General features: G+C 34.7%; 1 protein-coding gene, 9 non-coding genes and 3 pseudogenes across 26 annotated transcripts; 11 read left to right on the forward strand and 2 right to left on the reverse strand.

Moving 5' to 3' along the window:
• The first annotated feature begins 2,903 nt into the window (after positions 1-2,903).
• On the forward strand, positions 2,904-13,029 carry LOC112529630 (cyclin-T1-3-like). 17 transcript variants are annotated; one of them, XM_025140956.1, is made up of 8 exons: positions 2,904-3,031; positions 3,139-5,714; positions 6,562-6,723; positions 8,778-8,859; positions 9,985-10,119; positions 10,316-10,491; positions 10,574-10,734; positions 11,979-13,029. In XM_025140956.1, the coding sequence occupies exons 2-8, from the start codon at positions 5,485-5,487 to the stop codon at positions 12,812-12,814; spliced, it is 1,782 nt and encodes a 593-aa protein (XP_024996724.1). In that variant the 5' UTR covers positions 2,904-3,031; positions 3,139-5,484; the 3' UTR covers positions 12,815-13,029. The 17 variants fall into 17 exon arrangements, with proteins under 17 accessions (XP_024996724.1, XP_024996725.1, XP_024996728.1 ...); XM_025140957.1 differs by having other exon boundaries at positions 3,148-5,714; XM_025140960.1 differs by having other exon boundaries at positions 3,945-5,714.
• A 981-nt stretch (positions 13,030-14,010) lies between these two features.
• LOC112499754 lies at positions 14,011-14,128 on the forward strand. Its single transcript, XR_003067277.1, has one exon. It is a non-coding gene; the product is annotated as a U5 spliceosomal RNA (small nuclear RNA).
• Positions 14,129-14,589: 461 nt separating this feature from the next.
• On the forward strand, positions 14,590-14,748 carry LOC112499741. The gene has a single exon (XR_003067271.1). It is a non-coding gene; the product is annotated as a U1 spliceosomal RNA (small nuclear RNA).
• A 2,049-nt stretch (positions 14,749-16,797) lies between these two features.
• Positions 16,798-16,907, forward strand: LOC112499757 (annotated as a pseudogene).
• Positions 16,908-17,027: 120 nt separating this feature from the next.
• On the forward strand, positions 17,028-17,175 carry LOC112499742 (annotated as a pseudogene).
• A 2,250-nt stretch (positions 17,176-19,425) lies between these two features.
• On the forward strand, positions 19,426-19,585 carry LOC112499768. Its single transcript, XR_003067289.1, has one exon. It is a non-coding gene; the product is annotated as a U1 spliceosomal RNA (small nuclear RNA).
• Positions 19,586-21,573: 1,988 nt separating this feature from the next.
• On the forward strand, positions 21,574-21,699 carry LOC112499743 (annotated as a pseudogene).
• Positions 21,700-22,495: 796 nt separating this feature from the next.
• LOC112499752 lies at positions 22,496-22,613 on the forward strand. The gene has a single exon (XR_003067275.1). It is a non-coding gene; the product is annotated as a U5 spliceosomal RNA (small nuclear RNA).
• A 517-nt stretch (positions 22,614-23,130) lies between these two features.
• LOC112499745 lies at positions 23,131-23,291 on the forward strand. Its single transcript, XR_003067272.1, has one exon. It is a non-coding gene; the product is annotated as a U1 spliceosomal RNA (small nuclear RNA).
• A 1,770-nt stretch (positions 23,292-25,061) lies between these two features.
• LOC112499753 lies at positions 25,062-25,180 on the forward strand. Its single transcript, XR_003067276.1, has one exon. It is a non-coding gene; the product is annotated as a U5 spliceosomal RNA (small nuclear RNA).
• Positions 25,181-25,634: 454 nt separating this feature from the next.
• On the forward strand, positions 25,635-25,795 carry LOC112499780. The gene has a single exon (XR_003067300.1). It is a non-coding gene; the product is annotated as a U1 spliceosomal RNA (small nuclear RNA).
• Positions 25,796-26,342: 547 nt separating this feature from the next.
• LOC112499738 lies at positions 26,343-26,502 on the reverse strand. Its single transcript, XR_003067268.1, has one exon. It is a non-coding gene; the product is annotated as a U1 spliceosomal RNA (small nuclear RNA).
• Positions 26,503-26,695: 193 nt separating this feature from the next.
• LOC112499760 lies at positions 26,696-26,812 on the reverse strand. The gene has a single exon (XR_003067281.1). It is a non-coding gene; the product is annotated as a U5 spliceosomal RNA (small nuclear RNA).
• Between the last annotated feature and the right edge of the window lie 482 nt (positions 26,813-27,294).

The raw sequence follows: 27,294 nt of genomic DNA on the forward strand, positions 1-27,294 counted from the left end.
AATAATTAAATTCTTAACCTTTCATCACCTCTTAACATATTTTGGACCAAAAATATAGAATATGAGCAAAATGGGTACCAAAGATAAAATAAAATAGGGGTAAAGAACAACAAATAACTCTAACAAAATGAGAGTTATCAGTAGACTTCACACATTCTTGTAGACAGACTTGTTATCACTGAAACCCCATCAGATCACGAATTGGTTGTCTCCATCTTCAGCTTTATCTTCGAAATCACTGAAGGTTCTTGTGGTGTACGTTTTGTCTTCTTGAATAATACTTGTCTCTTGAGAATTGCAATACTTGTTCAGCGACCCCTGAACAGACTCAGTGATGATCGTTGAAAATGAATAAAGAGAACTAAGTACTTTTCGTTAGATAAAAAATATCATCATTAAATCACTGAGCGAGATGATTAACACACACAACACCCGAGCTAAGGTTGTCAGCCTATCATCGCTTGGAATCCTTGCATTTAAAAAAAAAGACTAGAAACGACAAAACAAATTTTTACAACAACTAAAAAAATATGAAAGTCATGGTAAAACTAACGACTAATAGAGATTAAAATAAATGATGAAAAATTACCCGAAATATAAACTAAGTGACGACGATTAGTAAACATGGTAACGATAATTTTTTGATAGGATGGTAACGATAATTTAAACGACTAAATAAAAACCTACGATAAAGAAAACGAGAATTTAAATTACGTTAATGTAACAATGATATATAAATAACAATAATATTATAAATCGGTAAATAACGATTAACAAAAGTTAACGAGATAAAACGATAAGCTAAAAATAAAACCCTGGAGTGGATTCTTTAGATTTAACGTTAACTATGCTACAACCCTGGATCGTTGGTGAAGAACATTATGAAACTGTACAACGGGTTAAGCAAACTTTACAACGTTACAAACAACTTCAAGATATTATAGCTATTATTGGCTTGGACGAATTATCCGAAGAGGAGTTTTGAAGAGTAAAATCATGGCTGTTTATACTAAGGGGGTGTTTGGGATTGCTTATAAAAACAACTTATTGATTTATTTCGGTGTGACACCGGTAATAAACACTTTGCATAAACAACTTATACCGGTGTCAAACCAGTAATAAGAAGTTTTTGAAGAAGATAAACCATTCTGACTTATAATAAGTTGATAAGTGCTTTTTGTAGAAAAACATAAATGCATGGAATAACAACTTACTTTCATAAAGCTTCTTATTATAACAATATACTTTTGTTTTTCTTTATTACAACAATGTACTTTCAAATTTTTTTTACTAAGACATCGTACTTTAAAAATCATACTTATAAGGGCAATGAGTAACTTGTTACCTTTTAAACCGGTTAACCTCTTGATTTTTTTTGCTTGTGTGACTTTAATGAGCTGATGTGGATAACACATCATTTTGATGATTTAACTAAAATAAAAATAATCTATTTCAAATTATTATTAGTGATTTTCATTTTTCATTGCCATGATCTAAAAAACATTTAAATTTTTTGACTTTTTATTATTAAGTTGCATGCAAATTAAATATTCTAGAGTAAAATATTTCTTAAATAAATATGAAACATTATTTTCGAAATATGTTTTGTTTGTGTAAAAAATGTAACACTTCTTATTTTATGTTGTTCAAATAAATACATATTTTTTAAAGTTCTCTTTAAGATGTTAACGAAATAAATGGTGACCTATTTTTTTTAATATTTTTACATTAATAAATAATTCAAAAAAGTCTAATTAATTTAATATATTTATACGTCAAGTAAGTTTTTTTGAACAAATATAATATACTCTTTACATGTTCTATTTCACTCCCCGATGGGGGTTCTTTTCACCCGGCTCGGTTATTGATAGAGTGAATAAATCTGCCATAATCGGAGTTTGAAGAGGGGGAAGGAGAAGGAGCCCTCGACCCGCAACAGCCGACCGCTCTACCACTGAGCTACTGAGGAACAACGGGAATATTTCTATCTTATTTCCTATATTGATTCCCACTAGCCTCTTATCCATTCTCATTTCTGAGATGACTCATAGACCTTACATATTGGAATTATATATCATCAATATTCTGTTAGAGCCGATGTTCCTTTTCGAAGGGCAGAATCTAAGTATAGTGTCGAACAAGTAGGTGTAACTGTTGACTGGGGTTCGCGGTGGTGGAGGGACTGGATCGGAAAAAAGAGGGATTCTAGTTGTAAGATATATAATGAAACCGTCGCTGGAATTGAGATCTTATTCAAATAATATTTTTTGGTAAAAAAAAAAATTCTTATTTTTTTTTTCAAAAAACACATATTTAAAAAAAAATATATTAACGAGATAAGTTGCGTTGTACTAGTTTTATTGATATTGGTATATTAATGAATAATTTAGAATTTTTTTAATTTCATTTAATATATTTATCAGATAACATGTAAAATATCTAAATATTAAAATTAAAGATACAATGTTTAATAAGAACTAGTAGATGTTATAATAAAACAATTTTGAAGGTATAATGATGTAGTAAGAAAATCACATCACTATAGCACATGTGAACAGCCTATGTGAACAATGAGGTGACATGAAAACCTGGTATGATGGGTAAATTTAAATCAAAATGTTACCCAATAAACCTTTTAAGTGTAAACAAATAAACTTACGGGTCTCACAAAAAAATCTGATCTCATATGAATCTAACCCCGTATTTAAAATGCATCCGGAAAAAAAAAAAAACTCTCCTCCAAAGCAAATAGTCCAACAATTATATTTGGACAAGTCCATGGGCTAACTTTGTTTATTTCTCTACCTAAAAAATAGTGGAGGGACTGTTTATGTAATTCACGCTTTCTTGACATAAACCCTCCCCTTTGTCTCTTGAAACGCGATTGAATCCCACACCTCTTCTCCCTCTCTCTCTCTCATATCTTAGTCTGCAAATCAGAAAAGAAGTAGCACGACCGAGAGGACAAGAGGACGACGGAAACGCCGCTTCCCGCCGGAGCCTCGCTCAGGCAAGACTTTATTGGTCTCCGGTTAGTTTTAATCATTGTTACATTATCTTTTTTTTTTTTTGCGTTTTTGTGCCCTAATATTTCTTCAATATGAATACAATCTTTTTTCCTTGTTATTACGTTACTAGGAATCGCAGGGAGGGTAAAAGAACTGAAAATTTGACGATTTACGGGATCTTGATTGCAAATTTTAGTCTTTTAATATTGAAATTGTGAGACCGATGTTGCACATGAAACCCTTTTTCTTGGTATTCTTATCGGGAGAAAAATTGTATTTTTTTTTGTCTTCGGGTACATAAATACTCTCCATTTGTTGTTGTTGTTTTTTTTTTGCTTTTTGTGAACTGGTGGAATTGAATTTTAAAATTCTTCTGGTTCTGTGGAAGGCATTTATGTTAATTCCATGTAATGATTTTAGGTTTCTAGCTTAGCTATCTATAGTCAATTTACAGAACACTTTGTTTTTTCGAAAATCAATTTGCATAATCACATACCTAATTGGGTGTTAATGCTGTTTTCTGTTTAATATGATTTAGATGATCGGATAGATCTTTTAATGCAACTTATCTTCTTGAATAGGGAAAGTGACATAGTTAGATGTTGTTGGTGATCATGTTCCCTTATCGTCCGTTCGTTGGATCTCTTTATGATCTGAAACATATGGAAATTGTTTTGGTTACTGATGTATGCTATATTGCATTTTGTATAGCTATGGTAATATGCCTATGTTTATTATTTGCAATCTTTCATGGTTCTTTGCCTACAGAGTTTTGAAATAACAAGAAAGCAAACCCCTGTGATGTCCCTAAGATGGTCCAAGGGTTACTCATAAACGTAAACTAAAGGATCTGTTATTTCATTTTTATAACGATATTGTTGGTACTATAGCTTGATTGTTCTGGTCATATGTTTTTCTGTTTGTTTTGTATTTCAGTTGGCTGTCAAGCATGTAGTGGTTACTGAGAGAACTCTTATGGAAATAACAGTTATGTTTTGAAAAGGATGGATTGCAAGTTAGTTTACCAGTTCTGCGTCGTTCTTATAGTATTATATAGAAAAGCGGACAGAGAAACTTCTACTTAGTTGTCCTTACTCCTTAGTTGATAGTGCTATTGGGAGAAAGTTGCAACTCTTGCCTGTCATTCTTTTTTTTTTTCACTTTTTTATTATTTCAAGTAAAATTTACCGTCCTCCTTTTTTCTTTTTTTAACCCGACAGAGTCTAAGTGTCATGGAGCCTAATAGGATTTGTAGAGCTGTCCACCTATTGAGATGAGACACGGATTATTGGAAAATGTTTCTTCATGTTGGATCATTTTATGCTTTTGTGACAATGCTCATGGATTTTGCCGTTGGCTTCATGTATATTATATAACTCCAACATAAACATGCGAGGGCTTTGTAGGTCCCAGATCAAGTCATTAACATCAAACAATCAAGAACACAAGAATATAGATGTGGAGCTGTTGGCTGTATATTGATTAAGAACAATTCTCTCTTTACACGGTGTGTTCTTTCTCTCATTAAGCTCAATCAATGTCTAACAGAATTAACCAAACTAACTAACAAAGCAACCGATTTATACTCTAGAGGTTACACAAACAACTATTATAAAGACTAACTGAAAATACAGTAAAACAGTTACAACACAGGGACTTGAATACAATATTAATTCCAATAGGCTAATCTTCTTAAATTCTACATGGATCTGTAACTTGAATAAAAGCCTGGTTTGTAGTCACTGATTTGGATATTACTAAAGATTGTCGCAAGTAGTGTGTTCAGTGACCTATCCTACATAAGCAATTGACCAAATTAGTCCAGATGATATCCTCTGTGGCACTGTATTCTAACTATAGTACATGTTAAATTTTATCTTGACAACTATTCAGGATGCACTCCTTTGTTCCATAATATAATTGGGATGCTAATTGAGTAGAAAAGGTAATTGTGAATATTAAGCTGTACTTTTCAGCAGCGTCGCCTGTGTACTTTAATCAAGTTTCTTTTAATTGTGAATCTCTTTAGTAGGAGTAGCCTCTGCATTTCCAGTGCTCAAATCAAGTGACAATGGTGCTTTATTAAGATAATGTAGTCAATCGAATAAATAATTTTACATTATCATGTTAGATTTGTATCTTCTAAAAAAGTGCTGAGGTCATAGGAAGTATATATATCTAGTTTGAACTTCTAAAGTTATCACATCTGCAGCTGCCAATGATCAATTCTATCAAACAAAGGTAATATTTGGTTGGATGGCATGTAGGCTTAGAATGCATTTGGGCCTCTTAGCTTTTTTGCAAGTCAATACATAACTTTTTCTTCAAGCAATTTGTTGCCTCTACTTCTTTCTTATGAATTTTATTACATTACACATTCTACACAGGTAGGTGATGGCAATCTTAATGTATCCTGTTAACTAGGGAGATCTCCAGTTTCATTCCTGGATAGATTGGAAGTGAGTAGGGGATACAAATGGCTGCTTTGTTGTCCAGTGACCCGATGCATTCTGGAATGCATGAAGGTGGTCCTTATAAGCAGTCTGATAATAAGCCAGAGGAAAATGGTGGCCGCTGGTATTTTTCTAGGAAAGAAATAGAAGAAAACTCACCTTCTAGATCAGATGGCATTGATTTGAAGAAGGAGACTTATCTGCGCAAATCATATTGCACATTCCTGCAGGACTTGGGTATGAGACTTAAAGTGTAAGTTGCTTTATCCTTTGGTTTTTGTATGATCATTGTTCCTTTAATCTTGTAGATTTATTTATTCACATGATTCAATGATTTCAATGTATCAATGCATGCCCTTGTAAGATGATCACATAAAAAAGCTTGCCTATTGCATCGATGCATTACCAGATATGGTCTTTGATATCAACAATAAGAGGTGCCATAAGATTTGTGCTCTTGCATCTCTTCCAGATTGTCAGTTTGTATTTGTTGATATTTCAAGTCATGTCTTAGTCTTCTTTTCATGAACTTTATCTTGTCTTTGAGAGACATGCAATGTGCAAATAACATATTCTCTTTATTTTTTTTAAATAGAAGGGTTCAAAAGGACGTTGTTGCATGGAAGAGTAACATTTGTATGCACTTGTTGGTATAAAAGTCCACAACCATAATCTGTCTTTGAACATCAGCTTGATACTTATAGTTTTTTTTTTCTATTGTTCTTTAAAATTTTATTTGGTTTTTTCTATTGTTCTTTAAAATTTTATTTGGTTTTTTCTATTGTTCTTTAAAATTTTATTTGNCTATTGTTCTTTAAAATTTTATTTGGTTTTTTCTATTGTTCTTTAAAATTTTATTTGGTTTTTTCTATTGTTCTTTAAAATTTTATTTGGTTTTTAGATTTCTATTTTTCCTTGTAAGGTAATGCTGGAAGAACTGAACTTGAGCAAACCGATGATTTAAGTTGCAGTATTTATACTCACTGGTATTTTGTCTCCCAAAAGCGTTTCATATGGAAATCAGCATATTATGATTTTTAGCCTGCAAATCCTCATGGGATTCACCAACGATAAGTAATCATATATGCTGCTGTGTGCAGGTGTATGCATGAATTCATGTTCTTGCGGTATATGGCTTTAGTCTGTCAAATAGTTACTGAATTACTCATTCAGAAAAGGCGAAAACCTGTTATTTTCAGGGACTGTGTTATTGTCATATGCTACAAAATCAATGTTACACGATCCTTTCATGAGTGGGATAAGTAGGTAACCTTGTCTATTTTGTCTTGGTCTCATCAATGAAACAAAGTACTACTTTGAGAACCTTACGAATCCTACCCAAGTGAGCTTAAGGTTTGGGCCAAGGAGGCATTTGTGTGCTTAACTGCATATATCCTATTGTGTTCTTAGGTGAAAAGGAGGATTCTAGTACACTAGGAGTTTAGTTATGTGGCTATACAAAGAAGAAGTTGTATACTTCATATTACTTGAGCCACACAAGTAGGAAGGGTGTGGAGGCAGGTATTTTTGGATATTAAGATTTAAGCTCTCTCGGAAAGAACCAATGTGAGTAAGAGATGAAGCTGTGAATCGGTAGTAATAGGATTTGGTGCCATCAGCCATGTGCATATTTGATTTCATCTTTTCCGGAATGTGAGAATGCAGTCCAACTAAAGCCTTGTTTGTTTGGACCTAAGGGTGTGTTTGGTATGCGGGATATGACAGGACAGGGCAGTACAAAAACTTGTTCCATGTTTAGTGCACAACATAGACTGGCACTAGAGTCTGGACAGGACCTGAGTGGGACGAAGATGCATTTTTTCTGTCCCACCAAAATAGGTGGAACAAAAACCAGGGAGATGGGATAAGATTGGTAAATTACTAAACTACCCATGTCAAAATAAAACCCTAAAACCTTGCAGAGTTCTTTCAGCCTCCCACCTCAATTGCACGCCCAGTCCTGTCCAATCCCATCCAGTTCTGTCCAGTTCCGTCAGCGTATCGAAGGCAAAGTAACGGCCTATATGAATTTTACTGGTGAAGAGACTGTGCCATCAAGTGCATTTGTTTTCTACTTCCATTGATCATGTAACAGCACTTACCAAGTAAGTGTTGGAGATATTACTTATATGCTACATGCAACCTTGAAGGAATTTCCAGACATGATTACCCTTGACCGTCAGAAATAACTGCTAATTCTAAGATTGTATCTTATCTCCTTTACTCTGGATGTGTTGTTTAACTTCTTATGCTGGAACCCATGCATCAATGATTTTCTACTCTCTCACTCTGCCTTCATCATCTGATGCTGCTAGAAACTTCTGTGAACATATTTAGTTGCAAGAATAAGATGAAAGGTAGATTTGCAGATATTGATGGTTAATTTCATCTTTTAGTCTTGAATGAGTCAAGAAGCTAAGCCTTTAATCCTGATAAAAGTAGTCTATTTTTTATCACCTGACCAATGTGTCTGTGACAAATTAGGATTGGCATTAACGCGTAGGAGAAAGGTGAGGGAAAAGAGGTCACAGTAGAACTTTGCCTTTTTGAGTCATTTGGATGAAAGGCTTGGCAAGGCTGAACTTCTTAGGATGAAAATATGGATTAATATTTTCTCTTTCTTTGAAATTCCTTCACATTAAAGCTCATGTCTATTCGCTATAACTTATAATAAACATTACAAGGTGGAAGCAGCTTCATGAATATGCACTTTAATCTTTTGTTACATGTGGCGAATGGATGTACAAATTGTTCATGGGACTTGTATCTATTATTACCACATACTTCACATTTTATGCTTGCACATAATCTCTCTTTGGTCGTAAGCGGTGCTCATTGATTCAAACCTTTCCTTGATCTCACAACTTATATATAAATATTCTGTCACTGATACAAGTTTCAGATTTTACTAAGTACTTATTTCCATGCTTATACTTAGTTTACATGAGTGTATACTACCTTCTACAATTTCACATATCTGAGATTAATTAGACAAGATTCCAAATTGTTAAGAGTTCATACCATACCATTTACTCACAAATTAAACGAAAATCTACGAATTGTAATGTTAGTAGTATTGTTTTGGCAACACTAGCCATACTATGCCACACTAAGAATTATATGGTTTTCTTCGTGCTCCCCACAAAAATCCATCATGTTTCTAGTTGGTATATTGTATATACTTATGCTTGTATCCATGGAGGTTGCAACATTTTTTTTCTTTTTATAGTGCTTTCTGTGTAGGCCTGCATGCCTCTATTGGTAATTTGCAAGCCTCAAGCTTCTCTGAAATAATAAATTGGATATGTCCTTTCAGGCCCCAGGTAACTATTGCTACTGCTATTATCTTTTGCCATCGTTTCTTCCTTCGCCAGTCGCATGCAAAGAATGACAGGAGGGTGAGTTATGCCTTGTTTTACTTTCATATCTTTTTCGACAATCCATGATTTGAATTTCGCTAGATCTGTATCTTGTGAGCTTTAAGTGTAGAAAGTTTGTGCTTTTCATAAGTGTGACATTTTATAGCTCAAAGGCTGGGAAGAAAAGTAGCTATCCAGAGCACAAACCATACAGACAAAGTAGTAGGGTTACATTATCATAGTTTCTTTACTATGAGGTCGACCTTTTTAGTCCTGCTGAGTGCTGAATAATTTCTTTTCTAGGGGGTCTTTTTTTCTTTCAACTTCTTGAATCCCTTACTCCCTTGCATGAGGCTATTAGTGGTGAAAAAGAAGGATCTTTGTGTATGAATACATGAATGACATACCTTTCTAATTCAGCCTTATAATGCAGGCAGTTCTTCCTTTCATTCTGTCTTCCAACAAGATTCTAGAAAAGAATATATACTTTCTAACAAGATTCTAGAAAAGAATATATACTTTCTCGTTGTTTTTTTATTTATGTCTAGATCCATGACATATTGTTCTGTATCCTTGTGCGTAATTATGCATGTATTTTTGTGCATGTGTTTGTGTTTGTTTCATAAATATATAATGTTTGTTTGCTTATAAACCTATTTGGAAGTTTGATGATGAAATATGTATGGCACTGACATCCCACTCTCCCTGTGTCTCAACTTCCATTATTATTATTATGATTTATTTTGTATTTGTTTTTGGCTAGAAATGCATAGTTCTAGTGGTGTTTCAATTTGAAAGTCAAACTTCCATCCAGAATAATAAGAGCTGCTATACATGTGTGCCTAAAAGGAGTTGTATCAAAATTTTGATTTAAGAAATTTTTGACAGATAGGAATGACACGGTTGAGCTTCTTGGCATACACCAAAAGCGTAGCATGTGATATGATGCTTATGCATGTCTATTTTTCTCAGTTTCCTCAAATACGTTTTCATTATAATAGATGCTGAAAATTATGCCTTACTCTATGTATGTAATCAGTGTTATGTATATATAATTTACATATTAATAATTGCAATAAACGGTGACATTTTTGCTACTGAGTGATTATAATCATCATAAATAAGGGAGACTTCTTGAATATTGACTAATTATTTGGATTGCAGACGGTTGCAACAGTCTGCATGTTTCTTGCAGGCAAGGTTGAAGAAACTCCTCGTCCTTTGAAAGATGTCATCCTTGTTTCCTACGAAATTAATCACAAAAAGGATCCTGAGGCTGTACAGAGAATCAAACAGAAGGTACCGTATGTTGCACCGAGCTTGCTTATCATGACTTGTTTTTAATCATTCTTAAAAATGTCAAAACTGAAAGAACTTGGTGTCGAAGGTAGCTCCTTGTTTGCTTTATTATTTGTAATCTATAAACTTATAACGTCTTTTGTTCTTTAGTAGTCTAAAAGTTGAGATGGTTGATGTTCTTTACTTTGCAATGTAGGAGGTGTATGAACAACAAAAAGAATTAATTTTAACGGGAGAACGTGTAGTTCTTGCAACTCTTGCTTTCGACTTCAATGTGCATCATCCATATAAGCCACTTGTTGAGGCCATAAAGAAGTTTAAGGTTGCTCAAAATGCGCTTGCCCAGGTTGCATGGAATTTCGTGAATGATGGGTATATTATTATTCCTTTATGTAGTTCATTGTGCCTCTCGCCTCTCGTCATTGTTTCTTTTCTGCTTTTGACCTGCAAAAAGGGCATGCAGGCTTCGGACATCACTCTGTTTGCAGTTTAAGCCCCATCACATTGCAGCCGGTGCGATTTTTCTTGCCGCCAAGTTTCTCAAAGTAAAGCTTCCATCAGATGGCGAGAAGGTTTGGTGGCAGGAGTTCAATGTTACCCCACGCCAATTGGAAGGTTGGTATCTTGTCTTATATCTGATATATAGAGTTGGGTTCAAACGTGAACAGAGTCAAACTAAGGGGCTGTTTACTAAACACTTACCTTGGTAAGCGCTTACCAGTTCAATTACCTTACTGGGTGATCATTATAAGGATTCAGAATCTTACCCCATAAGAGGGAAGACAAGGATTGAGAGTCTTACCTGGTAGTTGAGGGCGATGACTCTTACCAAGTAAGCGCTTAGCGGGTTGTAAATGCTTACCATCAATCCATTTCGATGACAAGAAATGTTACCCCATAAAGTAAGTGAGAGTGGTGACTCTTACCAATAAGCGCTTACCCGACAAGCGTTAGCCGGTAAGCGTTTGGTAAACGGCTGCAAGAGAACACGAGAACACCTATAATTCAATTTCATTGGTGGAAAAGAATAAAAAAAGCATTTTGTCTTTTTTTTTTCTCTATTTTACATTACATGTGATTATATATATATATATCGGAGAGGTGGGAGCGTACAAACTTGGTTTGACCTTGTTCCTTGATAAATGTGATTCGACTGTAAAATCACATATGATATAGTTCTTGTGTTTTCTTACTTTGACCTTGTTCTCGTTTCAACCATACATATTTTAAATGTATAAAATTTATATACGTCAAATACTCACACACACTCTTCACCTTTGGTGAGGTTTGAACCTTGACCTCCGGGGACGTTGGGATCTATTGGTAACCCGGATATTGTTGGGCCAAAGACCCTTTTTGTTCTTACGTAATATTTGACTGCAACGTGAACTCTAATTATTTCGTTAAAGTCCGTACTACTAGAAAAATGGAAAAAAAACAATGTTATCTGGGCATCCAATTTATTAAGATATTTAACGGATAGGAGAGACAAGCTGGGAGGATTCTATTAACTTTTACATTCGCATATGGTTCTAGGCTAATTTACTATGAACCACATGCAATGACGCTACTAGTATTACAATCACTTTTCGTTAACTTTGGGGGGGGGGACACGTCAGATTAAAGTGGATGCGCCTTTAAGACACCTAAACTTTTTTCCCACTACTTCGGCACGATAGAGCGGTAGTATGGGCACCCCGTTCTTAAATGCTCATAGACTGGAATTTCTACTCTTGCACAAGCCGGGGGTCTTGAGGGAAACAACCGCTCTAATATTTTTTTTTTAGAGGTCAGCTCTGCTTACATATTTGGCTTTTAGACTGAATTTCTAATGGTAAATTTGTGTTTATTTATTGCAGAGGTTAGCAACCAAATGTTAGAACTATATGAACAAAATAGGATGCCGCCTTCTCAAACTAGTGAGGTTCTTGACGGAAGTACAGGTGGCGGGGTCACTCAGAAGGCACGACCCCCTGCTGTTAACGAAGAACATGGCGCAAACGACAGTGATTCTCATGTTGGTGCCACTTCCATTTCCGGAACCTCAAACCCCGCATCATCAAGACCCACTCCCGATCAACTCTATCAAGATAATGGTGGCGGCCATCCAAGAACATCCCAAGATCATAGCAACGATGATGGAAGTACGGATCGAAACAAAGATATCATTTCTGATGTGGAGAACAACGATGATCAGCATTGTGAATCAGAAAACGGCGACGGTAAAGAAGGGGAAACGAACTCGATGTGTGGGCCCAAGCGGCATGAGGTCGAAGACCAAGAATTCCGTGGTCAAAATGTGGATTACAGAAGCCAGCCGTCACCCAAGGATGCGATAAGAAAGATAGATAAAGATAAAGTTAGGGCGGCTCTAGAGAAACGAAGAAAAGCACGCGGTGGTGATGTGAGTCGGAGAACGGAGTTCATGGATGAGGATGATCTGATCGAGCGGGAACTAGAAGATGGTGTAGAATTGGCGGCTGAATCTGAGAAAAGCAAACAAGAGAGAAAACAGAGTTGGTTGAAACCTTCGAATCTTGATGATAAAGAGGTTGAAGATTTTGAGGCAGTAGAAGAAGGGGAGGTGGGAATGGTGGGGGAAGGTGGCGGGAGACAGCGGTCGCCACTCAAGTCTGGTGGCCGGAAAAGGAAGACAAGCGGGAGCCCACCGCTGGAGAAACGAAGAAGAAACTGAAGGATGGTTTCTTACATAAAGAGAAGGTGAGGGTTTTACGTTCTTTGTATTTAAATGAGAAAAATATTGTATTCATTGTGGTAGCCATGGATGTGGCAACTGTTCATCCTTCATGTTCTTGTTCTTGTTCTTGGTGGTGGAACTAAATTTTGGTTGTGTATTGCTTTCTGCTCATCAAATGGCTTCTTTATTTATGAAAATCAACACTCTCTTTCAGTATTCTCATAAATTTCTTTTCCATTTATATATTTATATTCTATTGAAATAATTAGAAGGGTACTTGTGCAATGCAACGAGGTATATCTTTTATTTGATAAAATTATATCGATATTAATATTAAATTAACTATTTAAAAATTTTCATTTCTTGTGTAAATTTTTAATTCAAATTTTTTTAATTATAATTTAATTTTAGTTGAATAACAAAGTAATTTATATTTGGTTTAGTAATATGATTATATTTTAAATTTTTTATATTTTAAATTGAGATGTTTATCTTTTATTTGATTATGTTTATCCCCAATTAGTTATATGAATGTAAACATGAAGCTTTAATAAGGGTACTCGTACAATGCAGCGATATACATCTCGATTTTAACGTTTTGTGTTTTTTTGTCTCAGTCAATGTTATAATACGAATTTATATGATTTTGAGAAAACGATAATGTTTTTATTTTAAATAAGATATAAATATGAAAATATCATAAATAATTGAAAAGAAATATTGATATTAGTATTAAACTAACTAGTTAAAGTTTTTTTTTTTTTTGTGTATTTCTTTAATTATTTTTTGTTTAATAATATATTTTTTTATAAAAATAATAATTAAGTATTTTCAATAATTATCCTAATTATATTTTAAAGTTTTTATATGTAAAATGAGATCTTTATCCTCTCGATTATGTTTATCTGCAATTACTTACACGAATTCAAAACATAAAACTTTAATAATGTAACTTACGCATAATTTACTTGTAATCGTGAATTTTAAGTAATATGTATCAATATACTGTACTCCATGTATAAAAATGGTTTTTAAAAGTTTTTATCAAATAATTTATAATATAGTATAGATTGCAATAATAAATCAAACATTTTTTTTCAATTTCAGTAAGTGTCCCACATGGAGACATGGATACAAATGTGGAGTATAGCAGATGCATAAATAAGACCCTCAGTCTAAAATAAGAAGCACGCAGCCATGCAATGAACACAAAGCGAACTATTCTTTCGCCTTTTACTAAATAATACCGTGTGTTTGTTGTTTTATGTGGCATACGCTTATTTTTGGAGAGGTTTTCATTTATTTGAAAACCTCCTATAATTTGTAGTTTAAATATATCTATCGTGCTTATTTGGATTGTTTTTTAGAAAATGCGAGATTGTTTGGCTAGATTGAATAAAATTAATTAAACCTCCAGAGGTCCAGTCGATAATTGGTGTCACGTTACGTTTTATTTTATGTATGTTCAAGATATTGGGTAGCTTGTTAAACGATCCAATCATCGTTATTACCTAAAATCTTCCACTCTTTGAGTAACGGAGATTAATATGAAGTTCAATTGTCATATATATAATTCAAAACTAAATAAAAGTGCTAGCACATGGTCTCCCCTGTGATGCTGAATGAGCATACAACACCAAAACCATGCATAATATAATCTTGGCATAAGAAGCAGGTTGGTTAGTAATAGGGTGTCATCCCACATTCATAATGGAATAAAACCTGTGGTCATGTCTACATCTATTTAAGAAGGTTACTGTAGAACATCAAACATACTTACCTGGACTGAATCAATGAGTGATCAAAGAGGCTCATGGTTTAGGTTGGTGACCTTCATTGCACTTAGGAGGGGTGCTTGCCTAGGTCGACCCAAGTGGCTGAGCCTACGTCATAATTTGTGACAGTAGAGGCCAACGTTTGCGCGGCCTCTTTTCTAATTTAGTAATGACAAAAGCCTATAGTCATAGTCTTACTCGGTAGTGCTTCTCAAATAAATTGTTGCATACATTGTCGTCTTAATGGATTAGAATCTTACTTGGTAAGGTAACCTAGAGTGTTGACTTTTACCGGTAAACACTTACTGGATAAGCATCTGGGTAATTAACCCTCTTAACGTCGAATTAAATTATACTATTGTTAGGTGCCAATTCACTAAATTTATAATATAAGAGCATCTCTAACAAATTCTTTATAATTTTTAAAAGAACTTTATACAAAATAAGGACAAAATGCACAAAAGAGCTATCTATTTTTGTAAATCAGTCATGTTATTTTTTTTAACAAATTAAAATAAAATTTATGTTGTTATCTATATCAAACAAGTGAATCTTCGTGCTTAAGCAATAATTGCAGACTACGTAAGCAAAATTGGGTTCACTAGTGTTAAGAAGTTTTGCTTGTAGTTTTTAGAAACTTTTTCAAAAACATTCGGTAGAATCTGAGCTACATATTTATGCTAATGCAGGTAGATATAATTATTTGCATATATGCTCAAATTTTGACACTTATGAACTGATGTGGAATATGAAACTGTGTTAGTGGTTCTTAATCAAACTAGTTTGTCAAATTGGTGTAGATTCTGAGTCCTACATATGGTATCTATTTTGACCAAGTTTGAACGAATTCCCAACTCTTAGAATTCTTAGCCTGCCCTTCATTTGATCCATGTAATGTTTGTGGTTCTCTTGTCCTTACAGATTATGTTAAGTTCACTGGGAGAATGTTGGAAATAAATTGGAGTTTATCATTATCTGTAATAAATATTAAACGGCAATTGATTAAGCATTATTTATCAAGAGAATTTTATATCAGTTATTATCCGGTTACATATTTGGATATATCTATACTATATTATAAAACATCTGACAAAAACTTTTAAAAACCATTTTTTATGCATAAAGTACTGTTTATTAATGTATATTACTTAAAATTCAAGATTACAAGTATATTGTACGTAAGTACAACTTATTAAAGCTTCGTTGAAGCTTTTTAATTCGTGTAACTAACTGTAGATGAACATAATCAAATACAAGATAAACATTTCATTTTAAATATAAAAACTCTAAAATATAATTAGGATAATCATTGATTTCTAAAAGAATACTTAATTATTATCTTTATAAAGAATTATATAATTAAATCAAAAATAAATTACTTCATTATTAAACATAAACTAAATATAATAAAAATTGAATTAAAAAAGTTATACAAAAAAATTAAATTAATTATCTGATTAACACTAAATAAGTGTATATCTTCTATTATTTGAAAATCAAAGTAAGACTCCTTATCATACGGGTCTCTAGTTTCCATGGCCTATAAGTCTTTATTACCTACACGAATCTGCATTTAGTTCAATCCCGTTCTGAAGCAAACCGTATAGTCCTTTAGAAGTCTTCTATCTACACATAACGATGACTGCTTTCGCCTCAATGAGCTTCGTTGTGTGTAACTCAAGTGCTACACGATTAGATCTATTGAACACTTTACAATATTATGTTAAATTGATTTCTGATTATGTGTTTATGCTCCTATGTCTTCATAATTGTTATCACATGCTTAAGTAAAACCAGTTACTCCCTTCATCTCAAATAATACATGTTTCAAATTTTCTGTAATTTTGCATCATAAAACCTATCAAAAACTCAATTGTTTTAAATGATCTGTGACTATTATTATTCTTGATGTTAATATAGTGTTCATCTCCTCTGAATTGTAGGTAAATAGAAGCTGGAGGTGATCTCATGGAGATGGAGGGTGGAGGTGATGACGAACATGGGGAAGCTGGAGATCGGCGGCCGGGGGGTGCTGGCCAGAGAATGAATCAGTTCAAAATTCCTTAACACACATACAAAACAACACTAAATCGTTTCTTATCAAGCTCTGAATCGGTTCAAAATTCCCACATGGAGACCTGGATACAAATGTGGAGTGTAGCAGATGCATAAATAAGACCCCTCAGTCTACATTAAGAAGCACGCAGCCATCCAATGAACACAAAGCGAACTATTCTTTCGCCTTTTACTAAAGAATACTGTGTGTTCGTTGTTTCAAGTGGCATACGCTTATTTTTGGAGAGGTTGAAAACCTCCTATAATTATAATTTGCAGTTTAAATTTATATCTATAGGGTGTCATCCCACATTGATAATGGAATAAAACCTGTGACCATGTCTACATCTATTTAAGAAGGTTACTGTAGAACGTTAAACATACTTACCTGGACGGAATCAATGTGTGATAAAAAAGGCTCATGGTTTAGGTTGGTGACCTCCATTGCACTTAGGAGGGGTGCTTGCCTAAGGTCGACCCAAGTGGTCGAGCCTATGTCATAATTTGTGACAGTGGGACGCGGCCCTCTCTAATTCTGAATATTTAATGTTTTCTTCGATCTTTTATCTCTTATGATTGTTACGTAAAATGGTGTCCGGTTGCCCACCAAAAGCCACCTTCTTAGTATTGTCTCCGGTCATGGTGGCTATACCATCGTCATTTTTAGCTAAACCCATTAATTGGTTTTTAACTGGTACCAGCAACAAAAGGGGAAACCGATCAAACTACAAACAGCGAGGTGATTGCAACATCTCCGCAAGGACAAGTTTTTATCAATAAACTACTACGAATCTCAATATCATATAAGATTATGTTATGGTTAGGTGCCAATTCGTTACATCTATAATATAGAATATCTACAACAACTTATATATAATGAAATTGTAAGCACTCACCACTCTCACTTACCGCGTAAGCTAAATTCTTGGTTTTTGTAATCTCACCTTGTGGCCAGTTAGGTAAGTGACCCGGTAATTAAGCTTAATTTTACCTGATTCATGTTTAGTAAACAACGACCTTAACGCAAACTCCGTTCCATTCTGGGATTTTTTAATCGTTGTTGAATAATTTCTTATCTGTTTTGTGATTCGAACAAAAGCCACATGCATTTACATCCATTTCTTAACTCTTCGATAAAAAAATGGCCGTCGTTCCTTTTATTGAACTGGCATTTGAACGTGAATGCAAATGCGAAGCTAAAAGCTGGTGCAAAAAGAAGGCCCTTAAGCATCCTTTTAATATCACGCATCCATGCAATAAGCACAAAGCAAACAAAATCGGGTTTATAGGACACTTCCAATTTTTAAGTGTCCTAATAGACCTTTTTATAGGACTTAACTTATAGGACCAAAAAAACAAAGTGTCATATCTAAAGGTGTTGTAATAAGTTTATATGACGTTTTTTGACGTCGTAATAAGTTTTTTATGACACTTTTAATATAAAGCGTCCCATTAACAATTTTATAATACACTATTTGAAAAACTGTCCTATAAAAACAAGTGTCCAATAAAAAAATGAGTTTATAGGACACTTTCTCAAAAGTATCCTATAAAGTTTGCTAATGCGACACTTTGTATTAAAAATGCCCTAAAAAATTTGTTAAGACGCCAAAAAGCGTCATATAAACTTATTACAACACCTTTTAGGACGCTTTATATTTTGGTCCTATAAATTAAGTCCTATAAAGCGGTCTATTGAGACGCTTAGAGACTGAGGGTGTCCTATAAACTTAATTTTGTTGTAGTGATATATTTCACTCACTGAGAAGTGAAAACCAGTGACTAGATCGTCGTTTATTAATCTACTATAACTATAACATACCCCGTTTCACGAATTGTTGTAACAAGCCAGCAACCGTTGACGTTTTCCCATGATCTTAGTCCCTGACTCACCCTCCATGGACGAACCTTGTGGAGGAGAAAATCTAATAAATCTCAGTGTACTCTTTGTAGTGGCTCCCTAACATGCCTCATTTCATTGGGAACCTCCAAGTATGGGGGCTGATGCCTGCCCAGTGCCGGAAGGTCAAGGTAGTTGGTGGCCTTGTACATATAATGATCTTGAAGTACTATTTGTACATGGAATAAATACTCAGTCGCTTGTGAACCTTCGGGTACTGTTTTAACTGACAAGTAGATTTTGCTGAGAAAAACAGTCCTTGTCCAGGTTGTTGCTTCAAATAATGTCTAAGATACAAAACATCTTGCCAATGGGGTATACATGGTTTAAATACAAACTGAGATAGTTTCTATAATGTCTAATTAGTGGCATATGCTTATTTTTGGAGAGGTTTTCATTTATTTGAAAACCTCCGATAATTTGCAGTTTAAATTTATGTCTATCATGCTCAAGTGATTTAAAAATCTCAGTTATACATTCTGATTAATTCAGACTTTATAAGCTATGACTTTTTTTAGAAAATGCGAGATTGTTTGGCTTGATTGAATTAAATTAACTGAACTTCCAGAGGTCCAGTCGATAATTGGTGTCATGTTTACGTTTTATTTTATGTTCGAGATCATCGTTATCATTCCTGGCACCTAAAACCTTCCACTCTTTGAATAACGGAGATTAATGTGGAGTTGAATTGTCATATATAAAATTCAAAACTAAATAAAAGGGGCTGAATGAGTATACAACAACGAAACCATGCGTAATATAATCTTGGCATAAGAAGCAGGTTGGTTATTAATAGGGTGTCATCCCACATTCATAATGGAATAAAACCTGTGGCCATATCTAGATCTATTTAAGAAGGTTAATGTAGAACGTTAAACATACTTACCTGGACGGAATCAATGAGTGATCAAAGAGGCTCATGGTTTAGGTTGGCGACCTCCATTGCACTTAGGAGGGGTGCCTGCCTAAGGTCGACCCAAGTGGTCGAGCCTACGTCATAATTTGTGACAGTGGAGGCCAGCGTTCGCGCGGCCTCTTTCCTAATTTTCGAGTTTTGAACGATATTTGAAGCTTCATGTAAAAATGGTGTCTTTTGTGTATAAAGCCATCAGAACCCATTTGGCATCTAACTGTTTTTTAAGGCATCCTCCATCTTGACAGGTAAGGTTTTATGCTTTTAGCTTCCGTTTTTGAAATACTTTGCTTCTTTGTTGATGAAATAATCTTTTTAACCCCCAAATGTTTATTTGTTCTCGGTGGGTTTCGATTGATCAGGTTCCTTCATTCTCGGTGGTCCATTTCCAGTTTATCGTGGTCTTTGGATTCTTGTTTTTGTTTGCTTCAAGATAAAAACGATAGAGAACAATGAAGCACTGTTTTTCTTCATGCTCGGAGAACCAGTGTATGTAGCTGTTGGTGGTAGATTTGCAGGCTGGATATGTTACAATCACCATGCCTGAAAATCTGATTATAAAGGTCTGATGGGGTTCCACATATTCTGAGTATCTCCTAACCTCATTTGTTATGAATTTTGTCAACCAGATGCATCTTATTAGGACAATAGGACATATAATCTGACATAATTTTGATTTAAATATGAATGTATACATCAACATCTTACTTTGAAAGGCATGGTCATCTTTTAACAGCTTTCACCATTAAATAAAGAATACCGTGTGTTCGTTGAATAAAGTGACATACGCTTATTTTTGAAGAGTTGTTCATTTATTTGAATTCCACCCACAATTTGTAGTTTAAAATTATATTTATGGTGCTCAAGAGCTTAAAAAATTAATAAGCTAGGATATTTGATAATGTGATCGTTTGGCTGGATCGAAAAAAATTAAACGAACTTTCAAATGTTCCATTGAACATTGATGTTACAAAGCTCAACTTGCCAAGTTAAATGTTAAATGCATTTCATTTTATGTTCGAGATCAAGTAGAGCTTGAGTAGCTCGTTAAACGATCCAATTGTTACTGTCCTGTTATCATCTGACACTTCAAATCTTGAATAACAAGGATTACTATAAAAAGTTTATTTGTCATATATAAATATATTATATAATTCAACACAAAATAAAGTTTTATGATGTGGCCTCACGGGATGCCCAACTGAGTAAACACCACCAAAGCCAAGCTGCATACAAGTTATGTAGGTTGTGGCATGGAAGCAGATTAGTGAGAACAATCGTCTTTTTTAGTAAACCCGTCAACAAAGTAGGTGGAATTGTACAGACCACATACGTCTCGAGGATAGTTTCGATAGACTAGTCGATTGTCGCTTGGTTGAGAGCATTGGGTCTTCAATTATCTGTAACGTTGACGATGCACAAGAGCTCGAACATAAAAATATTTGTTGTAAAAGTAAAATAGAAAATGGGATTAGATAAGTGAATCCCAAAGTTAGGGAGGTTAAACAAAGTCAAACATGGGATTATGTCTGTTGCTCAAAGTGGCATATGTCTGTTTTTGTAGAGGTCTTCATTTATTTGAATGCCTCCTACAATTTGTAGTTTAAATTATACATTATGCAGCTGAAGAGCTTAAAAATTATGAGTGATTAATTATAATTTTTTTCAAACTTTATAAGCTATAACGATTTACAAAAATATATAAAATATTTGGCTTTCGATTGTCAAGTTGAACATTGGTGTTAAAAGCTCAACTTGCCTAGTTAAATGCGTTCTATTTTCGAGATTGAGTCGAGCTTTGGAATTGCTAAAGCTCGAGTAGCTCGTTTAATGCTACGATCATTACCATTATGACTAACATGAGATTTTTATTTTATTTTATCGTATATAAATATTATATATATGCTTAACAACAAAATGAAGCTCTAAGACGTAGTCTCACCGATGAAAAACGAGTAAACCACACCAAAACCAATCCCAATGAAGTCTTGGCATAAGAAGTAGGTTGGTTATTTGTGGTTAGATCGTTAGGGTGCCATCCCACATTGATAATAAAATGAAACATGTAACCATGTCTAAACCTATTTAAGAAAATGGTTGTAGAACATTAAACATACTTACCTAGACGGGATCAATGAGTGATCAAAGAGGCTCATGGTCTAGGTTGGTGACCTCCATTGCACATAGGAGGGGTGCTTGCCTAAGGTTGGTTCAATCGGTTCAAAATCTAGTGGCTAGCGAGCTCTAATTTGGTTCAAAATCCATGGTTATCGAGCTCTAAATTGGTTCAAAATCCGTCGGTTATCGAGCTCAAATAAATTCTACATTGAGCTCTGAATAGGTTTAAAAACATTGGCTATCGAGCTCTAAGTTGGTCCCAAAATCACGCAACCATGCAATGAGCCCTATTCTTTCGCCTTTTACTAACGAATACCGTGTACTCATAATGGCATACGCCTATTTCTGGATAGGTTTTTATGTATTTAAATCCCTTCCACAAATTGTAGTCTAAATTATAAAATACATAGTTGAGAAGCTCTCTAATAAATGTAGCATAGAATAAACTCTGATTAAGAAGACTTGCGATTAATGTTTGGTTAATAATTTGAGTTGCATGCTTGCATATCATGACATAAAAATTCAGAATTTATAAGGCGTTTATGGGTTTGAAACGGAGATCAATTAAGTCGTTTGAGGTTTGCTGATTCTACGATCATAATCGTACCATTTATGGACATATGAAAAATGTTTGATTCGAAAAAATATATATGCTCATATTACTCGGCTCAACGTGAAACAAAAAAGCTCGACTCGTATAATTAAGCTAGGTTTATTTTGTGTTCGATATCGACTCAAACTCCATAATTACTAAAGTTTGAAATGCATCTATCACCTTTAACATCCATTTATTTATTGAAATAATAAATCAAACATTTTTTTCAATTTCAGTAGGTCTCCCACATGGAGACTTGGATGCAAATGTGGAGTCTAGCAGATGCATAAATAAGACCCTCAGTCTACATTAAGAAGCACGCAGCCATGCAATGAACACAGAGCGAACTATTCTTTCGCCTTTTACTAAAGAATACCGTGTGTTCGTTGTTTCAAGTGGCATACGCTTATTTTTGGAGAGGTTTTCATTTATTTGAAAACCTCCTATAATTTGCAGTTTAAATTTATATCCATCGTGCTCAAGTGCTTTAAAATCTCAGTTATACATTCTGATTAATTCAGACATTACAAGCTATGACTTTTTTAAGAAAATGTGAGATTGTTTCGCTAGATTGAAAAAAATTAAATGAACTTCCAGAGGTCCAGTCCATGATTGGTGTCACGTTACGTTTTATTTTATGTTCGAGATATCGGGTAGCTTGTTAACGATCCAATCATCGTTATCATTCCTGGCACCTAAAATCTTCCACTCTTTGAATAACGGAGATTAATATGGAGTTCCATTGTCAAATATATAATTCAAAACTAAATAAAAGTGGTAGGACATGGTCTCCACGGGATGCTGACTTGAGTATACAAACACCAAAACCATGCCTAAGATAATCTTGGCATATAAAGCAGGTTGGTTATTAATAGGGTGTCATCCCACATTCATAATCGAATAAAACCTGTGGCCATGTCTACATCTATTTAACAAAGTTACTGTAGAACGTTAAACATACTTACCTGGACGGAATCATTGAGTGATCAAAAAGACTCATGGTTTAGGTTGGTGACCTCCATTGCACTTTGGAGGGGTGCTTGCCTAAGGTCGACCCAAGTGGTCGAGCCTACGTCATAATTTGTGATAGTGGGGGCCAGCGTTCGCGCGGCCTCTTTCCTAATTTCGAGTTTTGAACGGTTTTTTAAGCTTCTTAATTTCTAGATTTGAACCTTTTTTTCAAGCTTGTTATCTTTTTTTTATAATCATGTAAAATGGTGTATTTTTTCGAAAAAACCCATCAGAACCCATTTTGTTACTTGAAGGTAAGTATGTACCCACAGCAAAAAAGATGACCGATCAGGCCACTTTCTCATCCAGTAAGGTTTTATCACTGTTTTTGAAGGCATCCTCCATCTTGACAGGTAAGGTTTTATGCTTTTTGCTTCCGTTTTTGAACTACTTTGCTTCTTTGTTGATGAAATGATCAAATACACTCCYTCCTTTTTAACCCCCAAATGTTTATTTGTTGTATGTCTCTTGAATGACGTTTTAGATGTTGGAATCCTCGATGGGGGAGGAGGCTGTGTCGTAGGTGTTCATGGCGAAGAACGAGAGAGTGGCAAACTGGAGAAGGGAGGCGCAGGCGTTCCTTCATCTCGCTTTTACAAACTGTTTCATTCATCTTTTTCTAACTTTACACCTTAAAATCATCTATTCCCTTTTTAATAATGAATAAAAACACTGCATCTGTCTTAAATTTCCCAAGAAAATATGTTTCTTCTTGATATTCAACAAAATTGTCTCAGCATTTCATTAATTTTTAAGGAAAAGCTTGATAAGCAAGAAGAAATTAACATTTTATCGATGAGGATTTACGTTCTCAAGTTTGATCTCTCGCTATCTCTTCAAAATCGCTGAACGATTGTGGGGTTCCCTGTTCTATTTGTGATTTTGATGGTCAAGCAGATGAATGTTCCTTCTGATATGAGTTTTTGTCAAGAACCTTTCTGTTACTTGAAGGTTTTGCCTTTTTTTGGTAATTGTTGACACATGGTTTTGTTATTCAAGATTGATGACTGATACAGATTCACAGGTTTGTTTCATCTAATAGATTCTTGATGATTGATGACTCAGAAAGATTCACGGGTTTGTTGAAAATGAAACGCATCTTGTGTGCATTAACTGAAGGGCTTCTGCAACCTTTTGATTTGAGTTTTAGAACAAGTATCCATCAACTGAAGGATTGTTTACACTCTTGCAGCACCATTCTGATACATCCGGCCGCCTGCAAAGGGTACTTGGTGTTTCTAATGCTTATTGATGCTGCATTGGCTTTTCCCTCACCACTGTGAATTACTATCCCCTTGTATGTTCTGCTAGCGGCTTGACCACGTTTGAGTTTGTTCTGCCATAAACACCGAGCTGAAATACCGTCTTTGATATCTTGTGACATCCATGATAAGCTTGCAGATGCAAGAGAAATATCTGATGATATTGCTTAACGATATCCATCATCTCTATGGTAATAGAGTATACAAAGAGATTAATGACCCTAACATTAATCTAGTATAAATAGGTAAAAAAAATTGTACAGGTAAAACATATATAATAAAGGTAAGGGTGTTTATGTTGTGTGTATCTATTAGAGTATTTAGACTAGTGTTAGGGTATTTTGGTAATTTCTAATGTTCTAATCTAAGTATAAATAGGTGTTTCATGTGACCATTTTCATTTAATCAATACAATTCAGTTTCTCATTTCCTTGATTGTATCTAAATGGGAAAATATGGTTTCCATTGTGGAATTTATGTTATCAACAGTTTCCATTTGGGAAAATTAGACCTATTCAGTTTGAGTTGGTTTCCCACATCGTGACCTGATTGCAAGTGTGGATCCAAATATAGATGCATAAAATAAGGCCTACTGGCTGCTTAAGAAAATCATGCAGCCATGCAATGAGTACAAAGCGAACTATTCTTTCGCCTTTTACTAAAGAATACCGTGTGCTCGTTGCTTACAATGGCATACACCTATTTTTGGAGAGGTCTTCATTTTATGAATGCCTCCTACAATTTGTAGTCTAAATTATAAAATGCATCGTTTAGATAAAGGCGAAATTGGTGTTACAAAGTTGACCCTAACATTGGTGTTACAAGACTCGTTTAGTTATGCGAGGTATTTTTTTTGTTCAATAGCAACTCAAACTCGATAATTACTAAGCTCGAGGTCAAAAAACAAGTTATATGCTCGAGTTTCCAGAACCCCTATTATCAGACACTACAAATGTTGAACTTTTTATGATGATGACAAAAATGGAATATCTAAGACAGGGTCTCACTAGTTGCAGAGCAAACACCAAAGCCAAGCTGCATACAAGTTATGTAGGCTGTGGCATAGAAGCAGGTTGGTCATCTACGGACTACGGTTAGATAGTTAGGGTGCCATCCCACATTGATAATAAAATGAAACATGTAGCAAAGTCTAAACCTATTTAAGAACGTGGTTGTAGAACGTTAAACATACTTACCTGGACGGGATCAATAAGTGATCAAAAAGGCTCATGGTCTAGGTTGGTGACCTCCATTGCACACAGGAGGGGTGCCTGCCTAAGGTCGGCCCAAGTGGTCGAGCCTACGTCATAATTTGTGACAGTGGGGGCCAACGTTCGCGCGGCCCTTTCTAATTCCAAGTTTTGAACGTTTTCTCTAACTTTTCTCTCTTTTGATTCTTATATAAATGGTTTCTGATTGCCACTAAATGCCACCTTCTCAGTGTTGTCTCCGGTGATCGTGCTACCATCGTCATTTATGTACCAGCAACAAAAAGAAAAACTGATCAAACTACATACACCAAATATATACAACTTCTTATCAAATCAGATTATATTATTATTAGGTGCCAATTTGTTACCTTTTATTGAACTGGCATCTGAACATAATTACATAGTTGTTCAAATGATTGACAATTTTTAACAGAAATGACGCTACAAAGAGGTAATTTTGATCCAATTGGTTTGGGAAAACCGACATAAAGAAACACCCAATTGATATAGTTCACAAATCGAGGTTAAAAAGATGAAGTTAATCTTGACACTTAACAATGGACGTATAGTCAACCACGCACATATAGAGAGTGCACGAACACGCATCGGATGTGTAATGGATTTTTCAACATGTAGTGCCTAAATTTAACTCGTTTAGAAATGATATTTTTTTACTTGAAAGTGGATAAGGGATGCGCGAACGCATGCCCCCACTATCACAAATTATGATGTAGGTTCGACAACTTGGGCCGACCTTAGGCTAGCACCCTCCAATGTGCAATGGAAACCACCAACCTAAACCATGAGTCTTATTGATCACTCATTGATCCCGTCCAGGTAAGTATGTTTCTAGTTGGACAAAAAGTTCTTTAAACAGATTAAGATGTGGCTTCAGGTTTCACTATGTGATGTGGGATGACACCTTAACGATTTAGCCACAAACAACACACCAAACTTCTCATGCCACATTCTACATAAATTTTATGGGACTTGGTTTCAAATACATAATTGATAATTGAAACTACGAATTTTAGGAGGCATTCATAAAAAAGAAGACCTCTTCAAAAATAGGTGTATGCCACTATGAGCAACGAGCACACAATATTCTTTTGTAAAACGCGAAAGAATAGTTTGCTTTGTGCTCATTGCATGGATGCATGATACTAAAACGATGCTAAGGGCCTTCTTTTTGCACCAGCTTTTAGCTCCGCATTTGCATTCACGTTCAGATGCCAGTTCAATAAAAGGAACGACGGCCATTTTTTTATCGAAGAGTTAACAAATGGATGTAAATGCATGTGGCTTTTGTTCAAATCACAAAACAGATTATAAATTATTCAACAACAGTTAAAATAAAACAGCGCAGAATGCAACGAAGTTTGCCTTAAGATCGTCGTTTACCAAACATGAATCAGGTAAAAGCTTAATTATCTCGTCACTTACCTAATTGGCCACAGGGTGAGATTACAAAAACCAAGAATCTTACGCGGTAAATGAGAGTGGCGAGTGCTTACAATTTATTATATATAAGTTGTAGATATTCGTATATTATAGATGTAACGAATTGGCACCTAACGATAACATAATCTGATATGATATTGAGATTGGTAGTAGTTTATTGATAAAATCTTGTCCTT

Source organism: Cynara cardunculus (assembly GCF_001531365.2).
Source record: "Cynara cardunculus var. scolymus isolate 2C chromosome LG 16, CcrdV1, whole genome shotgun sequence".
Taxonomy (NCBI): domain Eukaryota; kingdom Viridiplantae; phylum Streptophyta; class Magnoliopsida; order Asterales; family Asteraceae; genus Cynara; species Cynara cardunculus.

Coding starts and splice junctions, on each gene's coding strand:
- LOC112529630 (XM_025140956.1), top strand. CDS start 5,485: ATGGCTGCTTTGTTGTCCAGTGACCCGATGCATTCTGGAATGCATGAA. Junction 5,715..6,561: donor TTGGGTATGAGACTTAAAGT/GTAAGTTGCTTT, acceptor TGCTGTGTGCAG/GTGTATGCATGAATTCATGT. Junction 10,735..11,978: donor TACCCCACGCCAATTGGAAG/GTTGGTATCTTG, acceptor TATTTATTGCAG/AGGTTAGCAACCAAATGTTA.